This window comes from Protopterus annectens, chromosome 12.part0 (assembly GCF_019279795.1).
Source record: "Protopterus annectens isolate FY-2018-M chromosome 12.part0, PAN1.0, whole genome shotgun sequence".
Taxonomy (NCBI): domain Eukaryota; kingdom Metazoa; phylum Chordata; order Ceratodontiformes; family Protopteridae; genus Protopterus; species Protopterus annectens.
Genome location: NC_056746.1, coordinates 515,579,549 through 515,603,265, shown reverse-complemented (window position 1 = coordinate 515,603,265; position 23,717 = coordinate 515,579,549). Strand labels below are relative to the sequence as shown.

At 39.8% G+C, this 23,717-nt stretch overlaps 1 protein-coding gene across 1 annotated transcript in view; it reads left to right on the top strand.

Moving 5' to 3' along the window:
- Nucleotides 1-23,717, top strand: part of PEMT (phosphatidylethanolamine N-methyltransferase) — a 1,144,274-nt gene that overhangs the window by 392,029 nt on the left and 728,528 nt on the right. Inside the window, exon 3 of the mRNA XM_044088934.1 lies at nucleotides 23,227-23,338. Coding sequence (XP_043944869.1) covers nucleotides 23,227-23,338 — 112 coding nt within the window. The remainder of the gene's footprint in view (nucleotides 1-23,226; nucleotides 23,339-23,717) is intronic.

Below are 23,717 nucleotides of genomic sequence, written 5' to 3'. Positions count from 1 at the left end.
CTCTTTATGGAAAACAGATTCCAGGTACTGTCAGGACTCATTCTACTAGAGCAGCTGCTTTCAGCAGCCTTTCTCAGAGGAGTTCTTACCAAGGACATTCGGGAGGCTGCCACTTGGAGCTCTGTGCATACCTTTTCCAAGCACTATAAACTCCCTTTGTACTCTAAGTCTAGGGCAGGCTTTGCCTCTGCTGTTTTGCAGGGTCTTCTAGCTGCTCCTTCTTCTTCATAACCTCCTCCCGTGTTCTCAGCTTTGGGATTCTACCCTACAGTTAGGACTGCAACAGTGAAACACGAAGAACATAGTACAGTTGTGTATACCTACCATAAATGTAGATGTTCGAGTGTCTTCACTGTTGCAGTCGGTGTTTCCCTCCCTCCAGACCCCTCTTGTTTCTTTTTGCTTACTTTGTTTCCTTTTCCAATACCTTTCTGGTGTATTTGTGTTTCCCTTGGGACACCTTTTGGTTTTATGGGGGCTTCTGACATCAGGGGCAAGAAAGGCTGGAGAAGATGGCGTCGGCTGTCAGCTTTATACCCATGCATTCTGACGTCAGGGTTCTTGCTGAAACAGCTGATGCCGGACCCAGACTTTGATATTCTGGCCGACCTCGGGCTGCCTGCTGGCAGGAGTACCCTACAGTTAGGACTGCAACAGTGAAGACACTCGAACATCTACATTTATGGTAGGTATACACAACTGTACTTTCTGTGGACCTCCTCTGCCTCTGGGTGGCATCTGCTATCAAACCTCTTCCCAGCTGGAAGAAGAAGATTTCTGAGGAGCGTACTGGAAGGAAAACTGAGACCTGCGGAACCACAGTTTCTTACTACCCCCTCTGATTCTTGGAAAAGGATCACTGGGGAGTAGAAAACGTGATTTTGACTGCTGACAGAGTCTTCCCCTCCTGCTCGGTATGGGTTAAGGTATCTTTAACTGAGGGCCCAAACAGTGTTGACCTATAAAAAGGGGCATTAGTAAACGACACCCTGAAGTTTTCCGCAAAACTACAAAAGCGAAGCCAGGCATGACGGCTAATAGCAATGCCCGTACCCGCTGCTTCACAGGTGGCCTACACCACATTCAAAATCAACCTTATTGAGACGTTATTTAGGGAAGACAAAGTAGATCACTTCAGAGAGACTAACTTAAGACTCTCTGGAGGCAGCAACTTGGAATGTGAAGTGGAGAGTTCTGATAACCAAATCCCTTTGCAGCTAGGAAAAGTGTGCCATGTAGTTTGTTGTCCTCAGTCCAAATGTAGCTAAGGCAAAATATGCTTCCCAAAGCAGACAATAGCCAGAGACTCCCTGTTCAGAGGATGGACTCTGGAGCTCTGCTCAGCGAGCTCCTTTTTGGTGGCTGTGGCCAACACAATGGCATCAATGGGAAAGCCTTTGCTCCAAAAGGTCTTATCTTTAGGGGGACTCAGTTTTTTTTGGAACAGGTTCTATTGTGTCTGTCTTCTTCCACTCTCTACTGGAAATGAGCTGGACATGCTCATCAGCAGGGCGAGACACCCAGGTGGAAGATGGGCTCATCCCAAAGGCCTTCAGGAACATGGATTCCTCTGAAAATGGGGTGGGGAAGACCAACCACCTCTCTCTTTAAGGATCTCGGGGATGTCCCCAAAGGACACCTCCTCGGACGGAAGTCTGGGGGACCCATCTCCTCACTCGAAATTTGTGTTCTCAGTGACGGACTCTCGAGGGGAGCCCAAGTGCCTCTTCTTGCACATCCTCTTTCAGGGAGGCTCTTCCACAGCAGGCTTTCAGGAGGACTCAGAAAAGGAAGTGACCCCAGTGGGCGTAATGCCCGTCTGAAGGTCCTCACGGGAGGGCTGACCCTGGTAGGATGATCAGATCTCACCACCCAACATCGAATGAGGCTAGGGGGATCCAGAGCTGAGGTACAGGCAGCTGCCCATCCAGAGACAGTCCTCTCTATTGCCCAGAAAGCTGACTGACTGGAAGAAGCCCCCCGTCCCCACTTGACACAGCCGACTGGGATGGAAGGGGGGCCCCCTGATGCAGCACAAACATCCCCAGAAGATATCGGCCCTGAGCTGTCTAAAGTGGAGGCTCCCAAAGGGAGGTATCAGTCCAAAAACTACGTCCCAGACCCCTCTCCCTGGTGACCCTCACTAACATCATGAGGCCAAGGCATCGTCAGCTTTGCAGGCAACAGAGCTGAACCTGCCAGGGAACCAGACAGTGTGAGAAAGGAAGCAATACCAAACACTATTGGCCTCTCCCTAGGGATGCTCTGATCCTGGGGAACCGAAACTGGATGGGTTGGTCAGAAAGAGAGGAGTTCTGTGGATGGCAAAGGTCCCCTGGGAAATGGCCAGTGGATGGCAACAAGCCCAGCTTGATTTGGGCCTTGAGAAAGCTCTAGATCATCCTATCCAATTCTGATGGGAGCAGGCTCCTGGTGGAATGGGAGGATATGGAGGAATGGTCTGACCTAGCTGATGGCCTATGATCTCCATGAAAAAGACCTGCTAGACATCCTTGGATCTGATCTCCTGAGAGTGGATGGGGAGTCTTCAATAATAATCAGATCCGACAAAACCACCAGATCCGAGGGTCTGGTTGTATCTGAAATCTTAGATGGAACCGTGGTCGGATCCGAGGGAGGTCTAGGTCAGGTCAGATCCGAGGATCTCTGAGGCTCCGAGGACACGGATCTGACAGTGGGGGCAGGGGATCTCGGAGCCGAAGAGCCCAGATCTGAAGTCGCAGAGGCTGGACTTGGATCCGGGGAGCTATGATCCGAGAGCCTCGGTTTTTTGGCAGGTGAATCCCAAGAGGAAGAGGACTTCCTCTTGGGATCCAACGGAGGCTTGAAGTGGGAACCTGAAACCAAGGAACCCCCTTTGGCAAGCCCTTTAAGCAAAGCTTATTGCTTTGGTCTAGGAGAGCCCTGGGGTTGAATCCAGCACAGATATCACACTCAACCTCCAGATGAGGCTCTCTTAGGCAGTAGACAACTCCTCATACATGTCGGCATGCGGTAACTTCCGACCACATGAGCAGTATCGTTTGAACCCAGTGGGTTTTACAGACATACCTGCATGTCACAAGCAGACACGCCACCTGCACACAACACACACCCAAGGGGGGGGGGAGAAAAAGAGAAGGGATAGTAGAACCAGGAGGACAGGATGGGAAGACCTATGAAAAACTACCCAAAAACAACTACAGGGAGGGGAGGGAAACAACTTAGAAGAAGAAAAAAGGTAGGAAACTATGAAGGAGATAGATAGACCCCAAAAAAATTAAGAAAAAAGGACACATCTGTAAAGTTGAGCAAGAGCTTCAGGAAGCACGTCTTTTTGGAAATCGCAGCAAATGAGATCCGAGGGTTGTGGGTAGCAAAGGATCTTGGGAAGAGGAGGAGCTTTAGCTCAGGAGCTGTCTTTTTTAGTGCTGGCTCAGATCTGAGGTCAGACGGATCCTACACCCATCCGTGATCAATAATGACACGGATAGCACCAGATGAAATAGTTGTTCAGATTTCCTAAAGGACTTGGTTTTGTCCAGATAAAATCTGAGTTCTGTGTACATTCAAGGAATGAAAGACCCTTTCACTAGGGTCTTTAGGTTTATGAAAAATGGTGGGCTGATGGATGGTTGGTTAAGGGACAAGTCATTAACCACCTTAGGCATGAAGGAAGGGCTAGTGTGGACAGAGACCCTATCCTTGTGAAAAATGAGAAAAGGTTGGCAAGCCATAATGGCTTGGAGTTCAGAGACTCTTCAAACAGAAGTAATGGCTACTAGCAGAAATGTTTTCCAAGTACAAAATTTTAAAGAAGCTGTCCCTGCTGGCTCAAAGGCAGCCTAAGTATGGTTTTCCAGGACAAAATTTAGATCCCAAGATGGAGGGGCAGGTTTTCTGGGAGGTCTAATGTGAAGGAAGCCTTTAAGAAAGATCTAAGCTTCTAATCAAGAATCTAGAGGAGATAAAGGCCGACATGCTGAAATAGATGAAAGGTGTGTTTTAACAGAGGAGAAAGCCAACCCAGCTTTAAGTAACTCACACAAATAGGAAAGAACCACTGGAATGTCCACTGAAAATGGATCTAGCTCTTTCTTTAGACACCAGATGAAAAGCCTCTTCCATTTAGATAAATAGGATCTCCTAGTATTGGGTTTCCTGGCTTCCTACAAGACTAGAAGCATGCCCTCAGACAAAAGGTGTCAGAATGGAATCAAAAGCCTGTCACCCAGAGAGTTAAGCTCAGGGAGATGAGTTGTGGATGGATAAGCGATCCCTTGTCTTGTGTCTGAAGATCCACCCTGCGAGGTAACTTGTGATGATTTCCCTTGGTTAAATGCATAAGAAGAAGGAACCAGTGCTGTCTTGGCCAAAAGGGAGTAACCAGTAAGATTTTTGGTTTGTCGTGTTGTATTTTCAGTAGGACTTTCTGTAGAAGAGGGAACTGGGGAATGCATAAAGAAACATCCCCTTCCATGAAAAGGATTGGGCTTCCACCTTCTATACCTGGGAATCTGGGGCTCTGGCACAAAACTTTGGAAATTGTCTATTCAAGGGGGAGGCCAATAGGTCTATTTTAGGAGTACCACACCGGTGAAGAATGTCCAGAAACACATCCCTGTGAAGCATCCATTTGTGGGCTTGTGTCATGGACCTGCTGAGAGTGTCTGCCAGCACATTTTGAGCTGAAGGAATATAAACTGTTTGCAATGAAACTTCACTTGAGAGGTAGTGGAGGCAATGGGATGTAATCAAATGACCCCTTAAGAACATGTTGATGTTTCAGCTACATGGCTTCTGAATACCCATGACTTTTTACTTTTAGTTTTATAGGCTTTACTGGTGTTTTTAGGCCAGTAAAGCCAAACCCCACTTGCTGTATACATGCCATGTTTTGCATTTTTAATAAGCATAAGTAGATAGTCCATACTTTGTCTTTTCGGCTTTTCCCGGTTAGGGGTCGCCACAGCGGAACTCCGGTCCGCTAATGATTGGCAGTAGATTTTTTATGGTGCCGAGTTGCCAGCCCGATGCTCAACCTTCAGCGATGGCACGCCCATTTACGCATGTCTTTAGGAGGCCACTCGACCGTGGGGAGGACATGCAGACTCCACACAGAAGGCACTCCAGCCAAGAATCCAACAGGAGAGCCTCTTGCTGTGAGGCAACAACGCTACCGCTGTGCCACCGCGGCAAAAACAAGCCTGATATCCATAACATTACAGTGACTGCAAAATATCCCACATAACATCCAAATCAAAGGGTAAAAAGACAACGCAGACAAACCACATAGTATAAACTACAACAAAGCTGAAATTTTCACTATGTAATATCTTAAACCTCCTGTAGTGGAAGCCCAACTGTCAGATGTCTGAAAGTTGTTTTCAGAATAAACTGTCCAAAATGTATGATCATACCGCTCACACCATTCTCTGCTGAGATGGCATTGGTAAAAAATGTGCCATATTTCTGAACTGATGCACTCCAGTTAGATGTTCAACATTTAGATCACTGTTGCAGAAGCCTCAGCTATTTGGGTGACATCCTTGCTTAGGATTTGACCGCTGGCCAGCTTTTAGAGCTTTAAGGCTCCTTGCATGTGCTCAAACTGCCAGTGGCTTGAGCAGAGCTGTGTAAAATCGCAGTTTGGGTGCCAGAAGATTCAGAGATTTCTTGCTGCCCAAGTGCTCTGCCTTTGCGTGCCTCATCTAGTGATCCTTTCAAGCTTGGGAGCATAAATGCCCTGTTGGGGGAAAACCTTCCATGTCATCATTTTTCTAGGGAAAAACTGTGCTTTTTCTGTGAAAGTTTTGATTTTATGTTACAAAATGCTATGTTGTTGGCCTGTCATGATTGTTTAAAAATTTTTACTTATAGTTTGCTTTTGTAAAAAAAATACTGAAAAATCGTGTATTTTATTAACATTTTTTACATTTGTGTAGAATAAGTGTGTCGAGAGGTGATTCTGCTTTTGCCAATACTGGTTCCTCAGAGAAAGTGCGTTTTGCTCCTGATAGATTTGGCCTAGGTCATCATGAATCCACTAAGAACTGGGAGACTGGCATGTCCTATGTGGCCATGGGGTTGCCCACACCAGGGAAAAGAGAACAACTCTTGTCTGTCTCGGGAGAAGGGAGTGAGTGAAGGAATACAGCTTAGCCAGGGTAATGCGCCTAATTCCTAGGCTAGTGCTCCTGTCAGGGTTCACAACCTGCCTGGGTTGCTCCTGGATTATATATTAGAGCCAGTGTTAATATAAGAAAGAAGAAAAGTAGCCAACATTAGTTCAAGCCATCTTGTATTTTTCCAGGTAATCCCCCAGGAAGAAAAAGCAGAAACTTCAAAATGTTTCTTCTCCTATATCTTTAACCATGAACATGGAAGATTGTTGGGATTTCCTAAAAGATCATGCTCTGCTTTTAATGTGTTTAAATCCAGTTTCCTCACTGCATTTTAACTGAAAAATAGATTTCCCACTCACTTTGACAATGATGCCCCGTCAGATGAGTAGCAAGAGGATAAGGACTATTTTTCTTAATTTTATATATTATTTATATATTGTATATTATCTTATTATACATTATATAATATTAATATTTTATATAATTTATAATTCATTATATTAATTATTAATATATATATATATATATATATATATATATATATATATATATATTATATTCATTTATATATTATTTATATTTTTCTTAATTTTAATTCTCCTCAATCTGAAAAATTCTGATTCTAAGGAAAGTGTTTCTTCAGATTTCCCTCCAGAATTATCTTTATTTCAGACTATTAGTAAAATGAAAGACTTACGTCAGTGTAAAGAACATGAAATTGCTATCTCCCAGAAAAAAAGTATTATCATTTGTTATAACTGAATTTCTACAGCCCACAACTCTTTCTTGTGTTGCCTTTTCAGGATTTTTTCTTAATAGCTTGTAGTATGCTGGACAGTCATCCCTCTGCACCAAAAAGTCTGCTAGGTTATATAAAGTGCATCATACGTGTAAGTTCTTGTTTTCTAATCCCAAATTAGATCTTGCAGACATATTTTCTGTCTAAGCCCTCTTTCTACTGCTAATATTGTGAATGCTAAGCCTGTTCCCTCTGACATGAATGGGAAAACCTTTGGCCTTTTTGAAGAAAGTTTATTCTTCTGCTACTTTAACTTTTTGAATTTTGAACAGCCAGACTTACTCGCACGTTAAATGTTTAATGGCTTCTTTTCAGAACATGAGAGATTTAACTGTTAACCTTCCTACTTTAGATGTTAAAACTTCATTAATTTCTTTAATTGTGCCTGCTTCTGATGTAATCAGACATTCTGTAAACTACTCTTATGATTCTGCTTATGCTGCATCCCAGGCTGCTGCTCTGGGATCAGTTATGAGAAGATTTGCTTAAGTATGTTCTCAAAACTTCAGAACATGTTTAAATTGAGATCTTGAGTTCTTCCCTGGGCAAAGATCTTATCAATATGTAATCAGATGTACACAGTATATAATAATATATAAGATATATATAATATATTAATAATTAATATAATGAATTATATGGGACGGTGCAGTGGTAGCATTGTCGCCTCATAGCAAGATGTTCTCCAGTTCGATTCTTGGCTGGGGTGCCTTCATTCTGGAGTCTCCATGCCCTCCCTGCATTTGTGTGGGTTTTCTCTGGGTGGTTCGGTTTTCTCCCACGTTACAAAGACATTGGAGCGTTTCTCTCCGGGCCACTCCCGAAAATGGCTTCATTCCAAGTCGGACTTTCCCGGTTAACAAATGTTAAATAAATTTAAAAAAATGTATCTAGCCCTACTGCTGCTGAGGTCCTTAAAAAATTTGTTTGGACAGGGAAATAGATTCAAGGGATTACTTAGATTGTTAAACTGATTCAAGAGATTGTTTGGCTTGTTAAACCTTCCTTTTTCAAAGTTCAGTAAAAACGTTCCTTCCTTTTCAGGATCCTTGTACAGGAAACAAAGTAAGCAGTCTAAGCAATGTTCTAACAAGCAAAGCTTATAAGAGCAGTGGCAATAAGGCTCAAAAGAAAAAAGGGGAGCCTCCGAGAACCAAGAATAGTCCAAAAAATTCTGAATGACTATTTGCCTTTTCTGCCCCCCCACCCCCCACCACACACACACACACACACACACACACACACACACACACACACACACACACACACACACTCACATCTGGGAAATCCTACAAGTCTCTTCCTTAGTTTGGGCCTCCATCTTCTACAGTGGCCTCATACTATCTCAGACAAGTGGGTTCTGAGACTTCTCCAGCAGGTGTACAAATGGCAATGGAAATCTATGCCCCCCCCTCTTCAGTGAATTCCTCCTCATGCAAAGCAGGTATCCCTATTTCCTCTTATTCTACAGCAAATGTTGGCTCAAATGGTGATAAAACGTGTGCATTGAGATCAAATGGGCAAAAGCTTTTATTAAATGATTTTTTTCCAGTGCCATAGAAAGAGGAAACAGAAATCAGTCCTTGACTTCTTTGTCAATCCTTTTGTCAAGATTCAAAATGTTGTCACTTCAAACCCTGTTACCTTTCATAACCACCTGAAGCTTCATGGTAATATTGGACCTAAATTATTGTGTATCATCACATTATAGTTTGCAAGGACTTCAGACTTTTTAAAAATTTTCTGTGTCTGGCTCATATTATCAGTTCTCTGCCTACTCTTTGGTACATCCACTGCACCAAGGGTATTTAGAAAGTGCCTGATTGGTATCAAGGCATTTTCATATTTCCACAATTGCCCTGTGTTTGCAGACACTTTATCCAGTTGTCAGGAATCCATCACATGGGTCATGAAAATCGTACTACATTTGGAGTTTCTTGAACTTCCAAAAATCATCTTCCATCCCCTCCCACTAACTTGCTTTTGTAGTATGTCTTTTAGAGTCATGCCAAGGAAGAGATTTTCTTCTATAGGGAATGATAGAGCAGTACAAGGAAATCTTCTGGGACTTCTTCAGCCAGTCTCAGGCTTCTGTCAAAGAATTTCTAAGGATTCTGGACTTCATGGCTTCTATGATTATCATAATACCCTTAGCCAGACTTCACATCAGAGTTTAGTGGTATCTAAGATTTGTCTGGACACAGCATCAAAACCCCTTTTATTTTCAAATTCCATTTCTGGCATTTGCCAGAAGGGAGTTACTTTGTTGGGTGAACCTAGTATCTCTCAACCCAGATATGACTTCTCCTTTCATCCTCCTTTTCAGTCTATCACAACAAATGTTTCAGACTTTGCATGGGGAGTTTTTTCACTTGCATACATTAACATTATTCTGCATGTTTCTATCTCACAATTTTATTTATTTATATGTAATTTGTTCTTCTGTTGTCTAAAGATCCCACTTCCTGTTCTTTTCTCTCTGCAATATTCAATACTTCAAATATTGGTGGTTTAGACTTTGATTTCTGTTTTCTAGTCATTTCTTTTTTGGCAACCACCGAAGTTAAACTTAAGAAGGTGTTGCTATGTCTAGTTAATTCAGATTCTGTGTTCCAGCTCAGAAGAATAATTTCCTTAGTTACACCCAATTGCTCAACCAGTATTTCTGACTGAGTATTCTATAGGGAATTTTCAAAACCTACCAACTTATTACACTCCAAAAACATATGTTCCCAGTGACGTCTTCCTTCCGTATCACACCTCCGACATTTATTTATTGACATTTGTTAACCGGGTTGGTCCAGTTGGGCTTGTGGCCCATTTTCAGTGGAGACCCATGGAGAAAAGCTCCAAAAAAACATGGTTTACAGAGAATCAAACATTTGAGTAAAAAATATGGTCAAAATCAGTTATACAAGAACGTTAGAGAGACAAAGCAGAAATGCAAACACATGATATATACATATCAATATTTTTACAGACTAAAATATATATTTACATATTTACAAAAAGAGTTATGTCCAACAATATTGATTGTAGAGTTTAATAAGTATCCACAATAGTGGAGTCCTTAGCTGTATGTGGAGGGACTGAAAAGGTATGTAGTAGGGGCTTGACAAGGAGATATTTTGGAGTTGAGTAGATGAAGTTTGAGTTTTTCTTTAAAGTGGTATGGGTGAATGATGGAACAAATGTCTCTTGGGAGTTTGTTCCAGGCTTGGGAGACAGTGTTTATATAGGAGTTTACCACCGATTTATTCGGGTTGGTAGATTTGTAGTAGTTGGTGATTAGAGGTACGTATAGTTCACGGAGGAATGTAGATAGAGATGAAGGAAGAGAGAGCAGGGCAGGATGAAGGTTTATAAAGAATGAAGTGTAACATTTAAAGTTGTGACAGCAGTAGAATATGGGGGAATTCTAACCAGTGGAGAGTATTTAGGGCAAGGTAGTGATGTGTATTGTATGGAGAGTTTGTGATAAATCTAGCTATCTTGTGGTAAGTTTGTTTGAGTTTGTTTAAAGTAGAAGTTTGTATGTTGATGAGTACTGGGGCAGCATATAGAAGGGAGGGGAGGAGAAGAGCTTGTGCAAGGGAGAGTCTGGCATTTGTAGTTAGAAATTTTTTGTTGCGATACAGTAAACCAAGTTTCTGGTGAGTCTTTTTTATGCTTTGCAGGATGTGCAAGTTGAATCTATGACGACCGCAAGAAGTTTAGTGTGAGCTTCAGGCTGGATAACAGTGTTATTAGAGGAAGTAATAGTAAAGGTGGATTTGAAGTGAGAGAGAGATTAGGGGCAAAATAATAAGAGTTTAGTCTTTTTAGGGTCGAGAATGAGTAGATTCCTGGACAACCACTGTTCAGTGGATAAGAAGGTCTGTTGAGTAAGACTGTGGAGATTGGCAATATTGTCTGAGATGGAGATGAGAGTCGAGTCGTCTGCATATTGGATGAGGGAGGATTGTTTATAAGAAGTATAGAGATCATTGGTAAAGACATTAAATAGGAGGAGACCCAGGATGGAACCTTGTGGTACCCCAGTTGGGACAGGTATGAATGGAGAAGTAGAATAGAGCCATTTAACAGACTGCTGTCTGCAGGATAAGTAACTGGAGAACCAGGCAAGGGAGGAAAAAGATAGACTGAGGTCTGCAAGTTTAGATAGTAGTAGGGGATGGGAGACTGTATCAAAGGCCTTAGAGAGGTCAAGGAAGAGACATGATATGAGTTTGTTATTGTCTAGGGCCTCGGCAATGGTATGTGTAAAGGATAAGAGGGCAGTAGTTGTGCTTTGGTTGGGACGGAAACCATACTGAGTGGGAGTAAGGAGGTTATGCTGGAGGAGGTAATTGAGTAGTTGTGAGTGGATGCATCTTTCGAGAATCTTAGAGAGGGGAGATAGAATAGCTATAGGTCGGTAGTTAGATGGGACTGTAGAGTTTCCACCTTTATGCAGGGGAATAGTGAAAAAGGATTTCCATAGAGTAGGGATGGTGGATTCCTGAACAGATCTATTGGTTAGTATGGATACTGGATAGGCAGTGGAGTCAGCAGCAAGTTTGAGGAAGGTAGGGGGTAGATTGTCAGTGGAGGGAGAGCAGGGTTTGAGTTTGTGAAGAAGAGATCTGATGTAGGAAGTAAGAATCGGATGTAAAGAGGATAGTTGTTTGTTAGAAGGATTGGGAGGGGTCGGCAGAGAAGTTGTGTTACAGTTGGAAGGTATGAGTGTTTGAATGGTTTCAGTAAAGTGTTTATTGAGAAGAGTAGCAGTTTTCAGAGGAGATGTATTTGGGTAGAGGCAGGGAGTTGAGGGGCAGCTTGGAGAGAGAATTTTGTTAATAGTATACCAGAACTTGTGAGGGTTGGATTTGTTATTGAATTGGGCAGAGTTATAAAAGGACTTTTTGTCATTATTGGTTTGTTTTTTTGTAAGATGTCTGAGGTGTCTATAATTATGTAGCAGAGGTAATTCCTTTGTTTTGATACAGGCTTTCCAAGTTTATTTTGATAGCCAGGGAGCATACTAGGGTTTTATTCTAACCTTCCTAGAGGGAGCAAGGGAGTTCAGGGTATTCAGGAAGATGATATTGAACCTAGTAACTGCGCCATTGAGAGGGATTTGTTTAAGGATGAACCAATCAGTGATGGATAGAATAGAGTTGAATTGGACTACATTAAAATTAGAGAGTTTTCGGCAATCTCTATAAAGGTGGGATTTGGTGGGGTTGGATGGTGTATCTAAGGACCGAGGTGGTCACTAAGTTGGTCTGGTAGGGTAGTAGGGTTGTGGTAGTGGTGAGGGGGTTGGTGATGGAGCTGGAAGATGAGTTTTTATGGAGGCGGGTGGACGAAGATATCAGTTGATGGAAACCATGCATGTTGATTCTGAGTTGTGGAGAGTCAGTTTTAAGTTTAGACCAATATAGGTTAACATCGCCTAAGATGAGGGTTTCATAGGGAATATTGTGGGAAAACCAGGATAAGATATTCTCTAAAGTGAATGAATTGTTTCCAGGAGGGATATAGATGGTGGCAACAGCAAATTTTTTGTGAAGGTTAAGGTGGCAATTAAGGATGGTGAGTTCAACTGGGTGAAAGTCAGGGATGGGTGTGGGGAAAGGTGAGAGATTGAGGCTATTGGAGTGGAGGAGGGCTACACCACCCTCTTTTTTGGGGGAATCTATCAGAACGATAGATATTATAGCCTGGTGGGAGAATTTCATTGTTAGTGATATGTGGCTTAAGCCAGGTTTCAGATAAGGAAAAGAATTGAGGGTTTGTATGCGTTATCCAGGCGTGGAAATTGGTGATTTTGTTGGTTAGGCTTTGAATATTTAGAGAGTATATTGCCAGGTGCTTGGATATGGATGAGTTTAGTGTAAGAGGCTGGGTATGATGAGAGGTGTTTGGAGAAGGAAGGAAGCTAGAAGATAAGGGGGTGTTTGATTGAGGGGAGAGGGGGAGGAGCCAGGGTTGGGGTGGACATCCCTAGATATGAGTAAGTTATTACTGGGAAGAGGGAGTACAGTAGCACATAGATGTAGTTTGTGTAACTTGGCTTTAGGTTTATAGGCAGGAGGGTGGATTTGCAATATGGACAGTTTGTGAAGAAAAGAGGTGTCAGATTTGTCATTTACCTGAGGAAGAATTCTTTGAAGTCTGCTTGAGTTATGAAAATATCAATGCAAACACTAATAGGCAAAAATCCGATTTGTTGCTTACTTGGGAGCCATGCATATATCCTCCTATTGTTCCTTGTAAATTGTCTAGCCTGTCTCTCTTCCCTGTCTTTTCTAACCTTCTCCGATTCATTGATTGATTCTTGTAGTTATCATTTAATTTTTTATATGCCCTACTAATTATCCCTCTTTTTAACAGCAACTTCCAGATGCAACTAAAAACTCTTCCAGAGCAGGTATTGGGATTCTCCTACCTCGTTCTCTTTGCCTATATTCTGATTCTATTACTTTTTCACTTTCTAGCTATTTGCTCTCAATACCTTAGTTCCATTGCCAGTTTTCTCCAGTAAATTCTAACCTCCTCTTGCATATTCTTTGTACCCCTACCTGCAGTCATTCCTATCAGCAAAATTTCCTTTCTCCATTCTTGGATTGACTTAGTTCTTAGAATACTTTCTACTGCTTCATGAAAGTAATATTCTCTATGGCTATTACTATTCTTCTTCAGTATCTGCACCCAAAATCTCATTATTTCTTGAACCCCCCCACTTCATCATCGTCCCTTTCTACTTTGAATTTTAACATTTTGCTTGTGTTGTGTATATGAGCCTTAACTGTTTAGCTATAAAATATCCCTTCAAATCAGATATTCCTAGACCACCTTGTTCTGTTTGTAGGATCGACTTATCCCACTTAACTTGTGCACTCTTCCTCTCCCAGATAAATTCCTTCAGCTCTTTATTATTTACTGTCCACAACTTTTCCTGACCTGTATATGAAACTAAAGGGACTAAAACCAGTTTCAGAGCTTGTAGTTTACTATCCATGTCCATAAATAAGAGCTTCCATTTTCTCAGTATTTGTGTTATCTTTTGTTTAGTCTCTTCCCACATATTCTCAGCTGCAATAACAGAAGCATTTTTAATCCGTCCTCCTAAATGCTTCATCTTATAGTGTCCTCGTAAATATGGGTATTGCTGTATCATTTTACGTGTAGGAACATAATGTATGGCTATAGTCTTTGTTTTATCTTCACTAACTTTATAGCCCATAAAGACTTCAAAATGTTCCACAGCACTGAGATGTCCTTTTCTGGATTTATCAGGTACAAAATATCATCTGCAAATAAAACCAGTTTTCTTGATTACCATACCAATTATATCCTTGAATTTGTGAGTCCCTTATTTTCCCTACCAATGGCTCTAAACAACAAAGGGGAAAGAGTACACCCCTGACCGGTTACACTATTAAGATCTATTAACTTATTAAAGAGGAACCTCCCACTTTAATTCTAATCTCCGATCCTTAACATATATCCTCTTAATTAACCTTATTATTGTATCAGGGTATGCAGATGATTCCATTGACCTACTTATAAAATCCTAGCTTACTCTGTCAAATGCATTCTCTGCATCAAGACCGACCAACAACAGCAATGTTTTCTTAGATTCTGCTTTCCCCTGGATCATCATTTTTCTCTTAAAGTTGTCAAATGTTTGCATCCCCTCCACAAAACCACATTGATCCTTATCTATCAATTTTGGCAAAACTTTTACCATTCTTTTATAATCATGTTTTAAAATTGAAATGGGTCTATATGAAGTTGGGTCTGATGGGTCTGCACTGTTTTTAGACATTACAACCGTCACAGCTTTCTTCCAGGATGATGTTGCTTCCCCTCATTTTTAAATACTGTTATGTAGAACTTTCTAGATCTTTATCACTTTCTTCCATTCTAACTTCCAAACTTCTACACAAATACCATCTGTTCCGGGAGACTTTCCTGCATATTGATTAAACATCAAAATTTTTACCTAATCTCCTCTTATTTTAACTGTTAATTGTTTAGCCTCATCTACCTTTAACCTCGGCATAATTAGGTCTTCCAAAAATATTTCTATTTTTGGGCATCAGATCTCTCAAACTAACAATTTGAGATTCTAAAATTGGTTCAAATTGTTTTCAGTTTTCTCCTAAAATATTTCAAAGGCATTTCTCAGAGACATTTTTAATACTGAGATCACCAATTAAAGAACCAATACCTCCTTAATCTCTTACTCGGATGCTGCAGGCCCTCATGCAAGCACCCTTTGTGCCAGCTTCCACTGTCATTTTCAAATATCTTTTATTAAAACATTGTTCCTAATTGCAGTATCTTCTGCCAGATGGATATTATATGTTGACTGTTAGATTGCATCTGTTTTGTTTTTACCTCTGTGGAGTTTTTCAGAAATTCATTTGTGGGTGATATTTGCTCAGCAGCTATGTGGTCTATAGTACAAACCTTTGTTAAACATTTTAAGCTGGGTTTTATCTCAAACTTCAGAGCAGCATTCAGTTCTACCATTTACAAGAGGATTCTGCCATGAAACAACCCTAGATTCATGGTAGCTGGGGAATCTGACCCATAGGCTGAGATGGGGGGGGAACAAAATGGAATATGAAAGTTATGTAATTCCCATACTGCCAGATCCTTGGTTTCCCTCTCTATCCATCTCAACAACACTTCCTCCTTTCCCCTTCTAAACTGTCACATGTCTATTTCTTCACTCTTAGAGGATTATGATAAACTTAAATTGAAGCTTTTCTAGTTATCTGTTATAGATAGCGCGCCCCCCCCCCACGAGAATCTTCAGTCTGGTGGTGTGGGCAAACTCGATCTGAGGAGTAGCTTATGTGTTAAGCATCATAGGAGAGGGAGACCTTGAGCACTGGAGAAGCTCTGAAAGCTTTCTGCAGGCTCAGATCCACCTTAAGGTATATAGCTCATATGTTGAGATGGACAGTGAGGCACAACAAGGGTCTATTATTATGGTAAGTACATAACTTTTATTTTAGCACTGTGTACCTACTTTTAGTTCATATCTGACCAGACGAGGTTTTCTTACCATAATTATAATGAGAAATTCACCTTTCTGGTTAGTGCTAGGAGACTGGTTTAAGTAGGTTATGCCACGTACTGTGAGCTGTTTTCATCCCACTACACGGCGTTGAACAAAATGACCCTGTTTTCACAAAATCTCACCAAGGTGACACTGATATATAGAGTGCAGTTTATGCATCATGGAGAGATAGGTTAAAAAAAAAACGTCTGGGTGCACAGGTCCCTGGATAAAAATAAGTGCCCAATCCTGATGTATACACTGGTGCTAGCACTGGAGAAAATGGCAGTGTAGAATCCTCCATGTGGTAGAAGGAAGTTGTAGTCTACAAAAACTGGCAGGCCAAAAAAGAGCCATAAAGATGAAAGAGTGGACTATTGAGGATAAGGAAGAAAGTGTGCATTGTTACTGTTATGCAAAAATTCCAGAATTTCAGCTAGAAGATATTCAGAAAGATTAAGACAGATACAGGCAAGGGTACCTGGAAATGGAAATTTCACAATACAAAAAAAATAAATCAGAGGGAATATAGCAAAGAAGATTAGTAAGGTAGAAGTTAAATATAAACTGAAGTCATGGAATTTCTGTGAAGGATTTAGTGTAGAACATCCAGCACAGGCAGTGTCACAGCATGATGGAGCCATGATTCCCTAGATTAAAATGCAGCAGGTGGAGCAGATAGTTTCTGAAGAAGTATGAACATGGGAAAGAAAAAGAGCTCTGATAAGGTGCAATATTTATGCAATAGAGAAAGCAAAACTAAACAATGTGAAAAAAAGCAGCGCCAAACATATTTGAAGAGAAAGACAGTCAAAGGCACCCAGACATGCAAAATTTTACAATACAGAAAATAAGAAAACAAGGGGGGTAGAAAAGAGGGTTAGTACAAACAAATGGAAACTAAAGTTATGGATTATGTGCAAATTGAAGGATTTAGTGTAGAAAATCCAGCACAGGTAATTGTCACAGGATGATGGAACAATGAGTTATCAGATTAAGGAGAAACAGGTAGAGTGGAAGGCATCTAAAGACTTGCCTCATGGTGGTGCTCTGGAGCTTTCTGTAGGAGACTGGCACAAAAGTTTAGTTAATGTACCACAGCAAGGGAAGGAGCAGGAAACAGGGACATCTCTGACGCAGACATTGTTGTGGAGTGATGAGCCGATGATTTCCCATATGAAGGAGCAGCAGATGAATCAGAGTGCATCTGAAGAGGATATATTACAGGAAGATGTTCTAGAACTTTCTGTAGAATACTCTCAGAAAATGGAGAGCAAAGAAGGTGCTCTCAGTCTAGAAGAAAATTGTCTAAAAGCTGTTTGATTTAGTAGACAGGAGAGACATATTAAGATTGATGAAAGAAATAGATTGCAGAAAGTAAATAAGACCCAAAATGTTAGACGTTTGGTAAAACACATGAACACAGTAATTAGGACTATTAAAAGAAAATCTTGTGAGATAACAGAAATACATAGGATATATTACTGTGCAGCTAAATTAATACCATAAAGTCTTAACACAGAAACATAAAGTAATAAGAGAAAGGAAGGGAAGAAATAAAATGCTGCCATGGAAGTATTGGCTAGAAAAAACTATGAAGCTAGTAAGACAAGAAGTATCACTATTAGAAGAATTTAGAAAAGGGAACGGATAATCAAAAATACATAGAAAGATAGATGTGGTAAAAGCATTGCACAGTATCAAAACAGACTAAGATCTAGCATATATTATTGTAAATAATAAGCTAAAAATATCAGCACAGGCAGAAAAGCATACAAGATATGCAGCTAAGTATAGAGGAAATGTACAAAATAAGCAATTCATTGATGACACCAACAAGTTTATAATGAACTGGGAAAAAAGGAATAGAAACACCACCAAAAAAGAAGAAATAGATACATTTTGGAGAAATATTTATGAAGAGCCTGTAGAACATGCCTAACGGACAGAAAAATTAAACTGTAAAGAGCTCTGATATGAAAAATGACAAAGTAAAGGCCAGAGAAATTAAAACAAAATTAAGAAACACTCCAAACTGGAAATCCCCAGGCCCGGATGCATTACATAACTTTTGAATAAAAATATTAACATCTTTACATAAACATTTAACCCGAGCAAGAATTACTTGTATGTGCATCCCAAAAGCACACCAACCTGGTTAACAACATGAAAAATGATACCCCTGCTTAATTGTGAACCTGTAAGCCATCCGAAAAACTATTGACTAACAACTTTCCTTCCGACAATATATTATACTGGAATTGATGCAGAGTTTATAGTCATTTAGAGAAAAACTAAGTTATGGCAATAGAGCAAAAGAATAACAAAAGAAAGTTGTATATCACAAAAGATCATTTGTTGCTCAGTAAGGAGAACTTCAGAAGACTAAAACTAATAGTGAAAACTACCTTGACATCTAGGAATAAAGTCCAAGCTATAAACCAATTTACTCTTCCTGTTCTAACTTACATTTTTGGGGTGATTGACTGGCCTCCAAAAGGAATTGGATCAGTTGGACAAGAAAACAAGGGAAAATGATGCATGCTTATCAAATGATGTATACAAATCAGTGCATACCAACATTATGTATTCCTCATTCTGAAGGAAGTATGAGCCTCCTCAAAACTGGTTACATGTATAGCTCTTTAGCTGTGAGACTGCATATATATCTGCTGACCTCACCAGATCCAAATGTAGTAAAAGTTTTAAAACATGAGGAAAAGTCCAAGATGAATTCTCTGCTTAGTTTAGCAGAAGCATTTTGGTGCCAAGCGGGATTAAAAATCAAACCAGAAGTTGACAAAAGTCAGACAGTAACTGAATGTGCCAAAAAACGAAAGAATATAAGGAGAAGGATCAGATGAGAAGGCAAGAAATGTGAAAACAGTATAAATGTTGTGGCAAGACCAGAGATCTCATGGAATAACCTCATGTCAGGATTTGATGCAGGAATGGTTAAGGAGAGGTGAATTGAATCCAAAAGATGAAAGGTTAATAATGACTGCTAAGGATAGTGGACTATGTACACATTGGTTTACAGAGTCCATTGAACAAATGGGCGAAACAGACAAATGCATGTTCTGTAAAAAAAAAAAAAAAAAAACTGGAAACAGTTGCACGTCTTGTTGCTGGGTGTGATACACTCACTCACAGTAGAGGACATAGATACTGAAAGGCACAGTAATGTGTCAAGGCTGCTGCATTGGGGTTTTTGCAAACATTACAGTTTTTAAGTTGTTGAGAAACACTGGAAACATGAACTTCAAAGCACTGCAGAGGATGATAAAGTTTATATCACATGGGATTGCCCATTACCAACAGTTCAAAAGATAAATGTGAGAAAAACATAGTCCAGAAAAAAAGTCAAAAGTAACATTGATCATTGAAATTATAAGACCTAATAATTACAGTGTCTTATTTGCAGAGACACAAAGACATAAAATAACAGTATTTGCTGGGTGAAACAAGATAAATGTGGAAGAAAGATACCCAGGCAGTTCCAATAGTAGTAGGGGCAACAGGTCTAATAAAAAAGAACTTGCAGTCGTAATTATATATGCTACCAATACATGTAACTCAGCATGAATTACAAGAGGAGTCATTTCTGGCCATATTTTGAGTGCTGTGAAGAGCACTTTTGGATAACATCAAAGACTGAAACAGTACTAATTCAGTAGCTTTAATCATACATTGACTTAGGAATGGGATCCATCCCCGTCATGTTATTAGTACCCCCAAAAAACTTGGGGAAATTAAACCGAGAAAGGAGAATATTTTATGAAAACTGTAGGCAAAGAAGAGATACTAACACCAATAAGACAACAACATGTAGGTAAAAGCCCTGGCCAGGAAGGGATTCCTGTGGAAGTATAGAAGGTAAAAGGAGTAGTAGTAGTAAAAGTTTGGGTCAGGTTTTTAATGGGACCTAGGGCAGAAATACCATGCTCCTGGGGTGAGACCATAATAGGAGTTCTACCTAAAGAAGGAAAAGACAAGACAAACACAAAATCTTATAGACCCATCTCAGTACTAAACCATGACTGTGTTGTCTTCATGACAATATTAGAAAATAGGTAAGTGAAAATTTTACCAAGTTTGATTAATCCTGATCAATGAGGTTTTATGTTGGAGAGAGAAACCTTTAATAACATTAATAAAACTTTGATGTTATAAAAGTATGCTGAACATAACAAAATGACCCTTCTATTGGTAGGGCTAGTCTCAGAGAAGGCCTTTGGTAGAGTAAGCTGGTTATTACTTAACTAACACTTAAGGCCTTCGGATTTCCCAGGGTGTGAATTTCGCTTTTATTAAGGAGCTACAAAGGAGCTTAGGCTGGAATATAAATTGGGGGAGCGTCGTCAGATTTTTCTATTTTCTCTAAAATGAATAGGGATGACCCATGCCCCCCCCCCCCTGTTATTTGCTTTCTACCTGGAATCGTTGACAAAAAAAATCAAGGACTCTGACTTACTGGGACGTACATGGGGTCAGACAGGTTAAAAATAGTACTATTTGTGGATGATATTCTACTGTATCTAGCCACCCAGAGAGAGAGACTTAGGGAAAATGTTTGATAAACTTAATGAATACAATAGATTAGCTAGACATAAAATAAAGAAACATTAGACAAAATCTATACCAGTGAATTACACTTCCACAATGAACTTTGTTCAAGAAATCCCTTACCTGTGGGGCCATGGTAAGATGAAATCTGTAGGAGTTTGGATAAGAGAAAGTGGTTGAGGGAGCAAGGAAATCTCAAAGTAACCCATCAGATAATTTCCCAAATAAGAAAATGGAAGTTGATGAGTGTGGAATTGGATAACAGAATTCAAGCAGTGAAAATATTTTTGGTTCCACTGATTTTATATGTAAGACTAGCTTTTTTATTGTCTTACAGGGGAAATTTGGCAAAAAAATCAGAAAGGAGCTTCAGGAATTCATCTAGGAAACTAAGAACAGTTGGGTAAAATGGGAAAAACTAATGTTACCAATAGAGTGTGGTGGAGGGGGGTTAGGGATGCCCGATCTGGAAAATACTTTAAAGCCACTCAGTTAAGACTTTTGTAGCTGATGCAGGAGAGCTTATTTTTGCCCAAACGGAAAGGGTTATAGTTGGAGAAAGAGGAGGGACTGGTTACAGGGCAGGCAATAGAAGTCTGGAAGACTATAACTGATGACCCCAAAGAATATTACCTACATGACTACATTTAGGACATCCTGGAGGAACTGTTAAAGCAAAATAAAGCTGTTAAACGAAGTCTAGAATCTGCCAATAGGCTTCAAATTAGATAATAAAAGAAAAGGAAATCAAGAGGAGTCAGCTGAGAAGGTCTGACAGAGGAAAAATATCAAACCCAAGATGTTTGGAACAAATATGGACAGGTTGTAATACAATGGGCAGGCCCAAGCTAAGGAAGCATTTAAACTGAATAAGAGGAATAAACTAGTGTACATACCGTTGTCCTGAATGGGTAAAGAGACATGAAAATAGGGTGTATAAGGTAAGAATAAGGATTTGCCATCGATAGTGAGCTACATTTTGGAAGCAAGATTGGGACTTGGGGGGATAGAAGGCTCTTACTAGCAGGGTATATAAGGCAAGTATGGAGAATGAAACAAAAGATGCATTAGACACTTAAAGAACATGGGAGGCTATCTTTGAGAAAGAATATACACCACATGAATGGGAGGACATTTATTTAGTCCCAAAGCGAGCTACTAAGTGTATGAAATTTAGAATTTTTTCTTGGCACTGCCTCCACAAATGTATTTATTTATTTATTGACATTTGTTAACTGGGTTAGTCCAGCTGAGCCAAGGACCCATTTTCAGTGGAGACCCGAGGAGAAAAGCTCCAAAAAATTAAAGATTATTACAAAAGTTACAAAGATATAATCATTAGATTACATAAGTCTACTTGCAAGTAATAGCATGACATAACAAGTCTATTCACAGGTAACAAATCTATAAATATTACAAATTAAAGAAAGCAGAGTATGAAATTCAGTGGAATACCATACATGAGGTCATTCCAATGTACAAAGAGTCAGTAGTAATACAAGAAGCTATTATTTTTATTATTATTATTATTTTTGGTGCATTTAAAAATAGGAAAAAGAGGGAAAAGTAACAGAAGGTGCAAAGTATATGAGGAAAAAGAAATTATGTAGATAAGAAGGGAGAATACGTCAAGTGGGGGGTTGACAAGTGCAGGATATTTTTGTACACTAGAGAAAATAAGGAAAATGTTTCTCATGTCAAACCAGGAATGTTGGAGGTGCAGTGCAGAGGAAACAGGAATGTGAGAGCATATATTTTGGGGATGTGAGGAATTACCAGAGTTTAAAATAGGGCTGCAGAATTGTATAATGCAAATAACAGGACAGGAGGTATCTTTGACACCAAGGAAGTGTTTCTGTTGCTGTTGAATTGGTAGAACGATAACTGTCCTAGACACATTAGGGAGCTGGTGTCATTACTGATGGCAGTAACAAAGAAGGGAATGACCCATGAATGAAAAATGAAAGAGGCTCCAAAGATGGAAGCAATATCTATACAGTGATGGGGCAGGTAGAAGAAATGGAGTTAGAGAATTTTAATCAAACATCTGGAAAGAAGCACAAAAATAAATGGGATGCCTGGTCCAAAGTTAAGGAAAGTCTGGGATTTTAAAATAAACAGAGAACTCTTCAGCAGTAGAAGGCAGGGTATGGTACTAGTGTTGCTGGGTAACTGGTATATAATTAAGGGGATTAGGGATAGAACAGTAGTTATATAATTGAGATTTAGGTAATTCAGGTTAATGTTTGCTGAAATGAAAATAATCTAGGCCTTTAATCACCATTTCTGGACTGGCCTGGTTATGTAACTTTGGAACTTCAAATCCCGTGAAACTGTTGATATTGATAAAGTGGGACCAGTCAACAGGGAATATAACAAGTGCTCCATGCATGAGATGTGTGCGAGCTGTAACAACTTTGAGATTTGAATGATTTAAATAAAAGTTGCACTGATATAATAATGAATGTCACTGGAAAATTATTTTTTGTAATTATTCTTTGGAGTTCTGGCTGTTGAGAACCAAATGACAGCTTCTCTGGTTTTGGACTTGTATTAGTGAACTCAATGTAGCTGAACATAGATTTCTTCTTATCTGACTGCATAATTTGATATAAGCAGAATAGGCACTTTTACTTTATATTCAAAATTATCACTGTATTATTTTTGTTTAACAGGAGACTACTTTGGTATTTTGATGGACACAAAAGTCACTGGGTTTCCCTTTAATGTTATGGATAATCCAATGTACTGGGGCAGCACAGCAAACCACTTCGGTTGGGCTCTTTTGTAAGTACTTGACTTTGATGTTTCTAAATTTGTTACAAAAACACTTTTAATACTTTAAACACAGTTATTTGTGACAATTTTTTGAGTCTCAGGCCCACATTTTGGCAGCCTTGTAAGCATTTTGACTCTGCTGAACTAAGTTGTGTACTTGCCTTTTTTTTGTATGTATTTTGGTGTGTAGTGTTTGCTCCTGTAAGTAAATTTGACACTGTAGACCAAAACTTTTATGTAGCAGGGCTTTTGATTGCTAAATGCCTTGGATGGGAACATGGTGGTTTGTTATGACAAAAATGATTTGGTGGAAAAAAATAGCTGAATAGTCATGTTTGCCAAATGCTGTTTTCGGAGTGTGGATAGCAATGCCAAGACTTTCATTCGT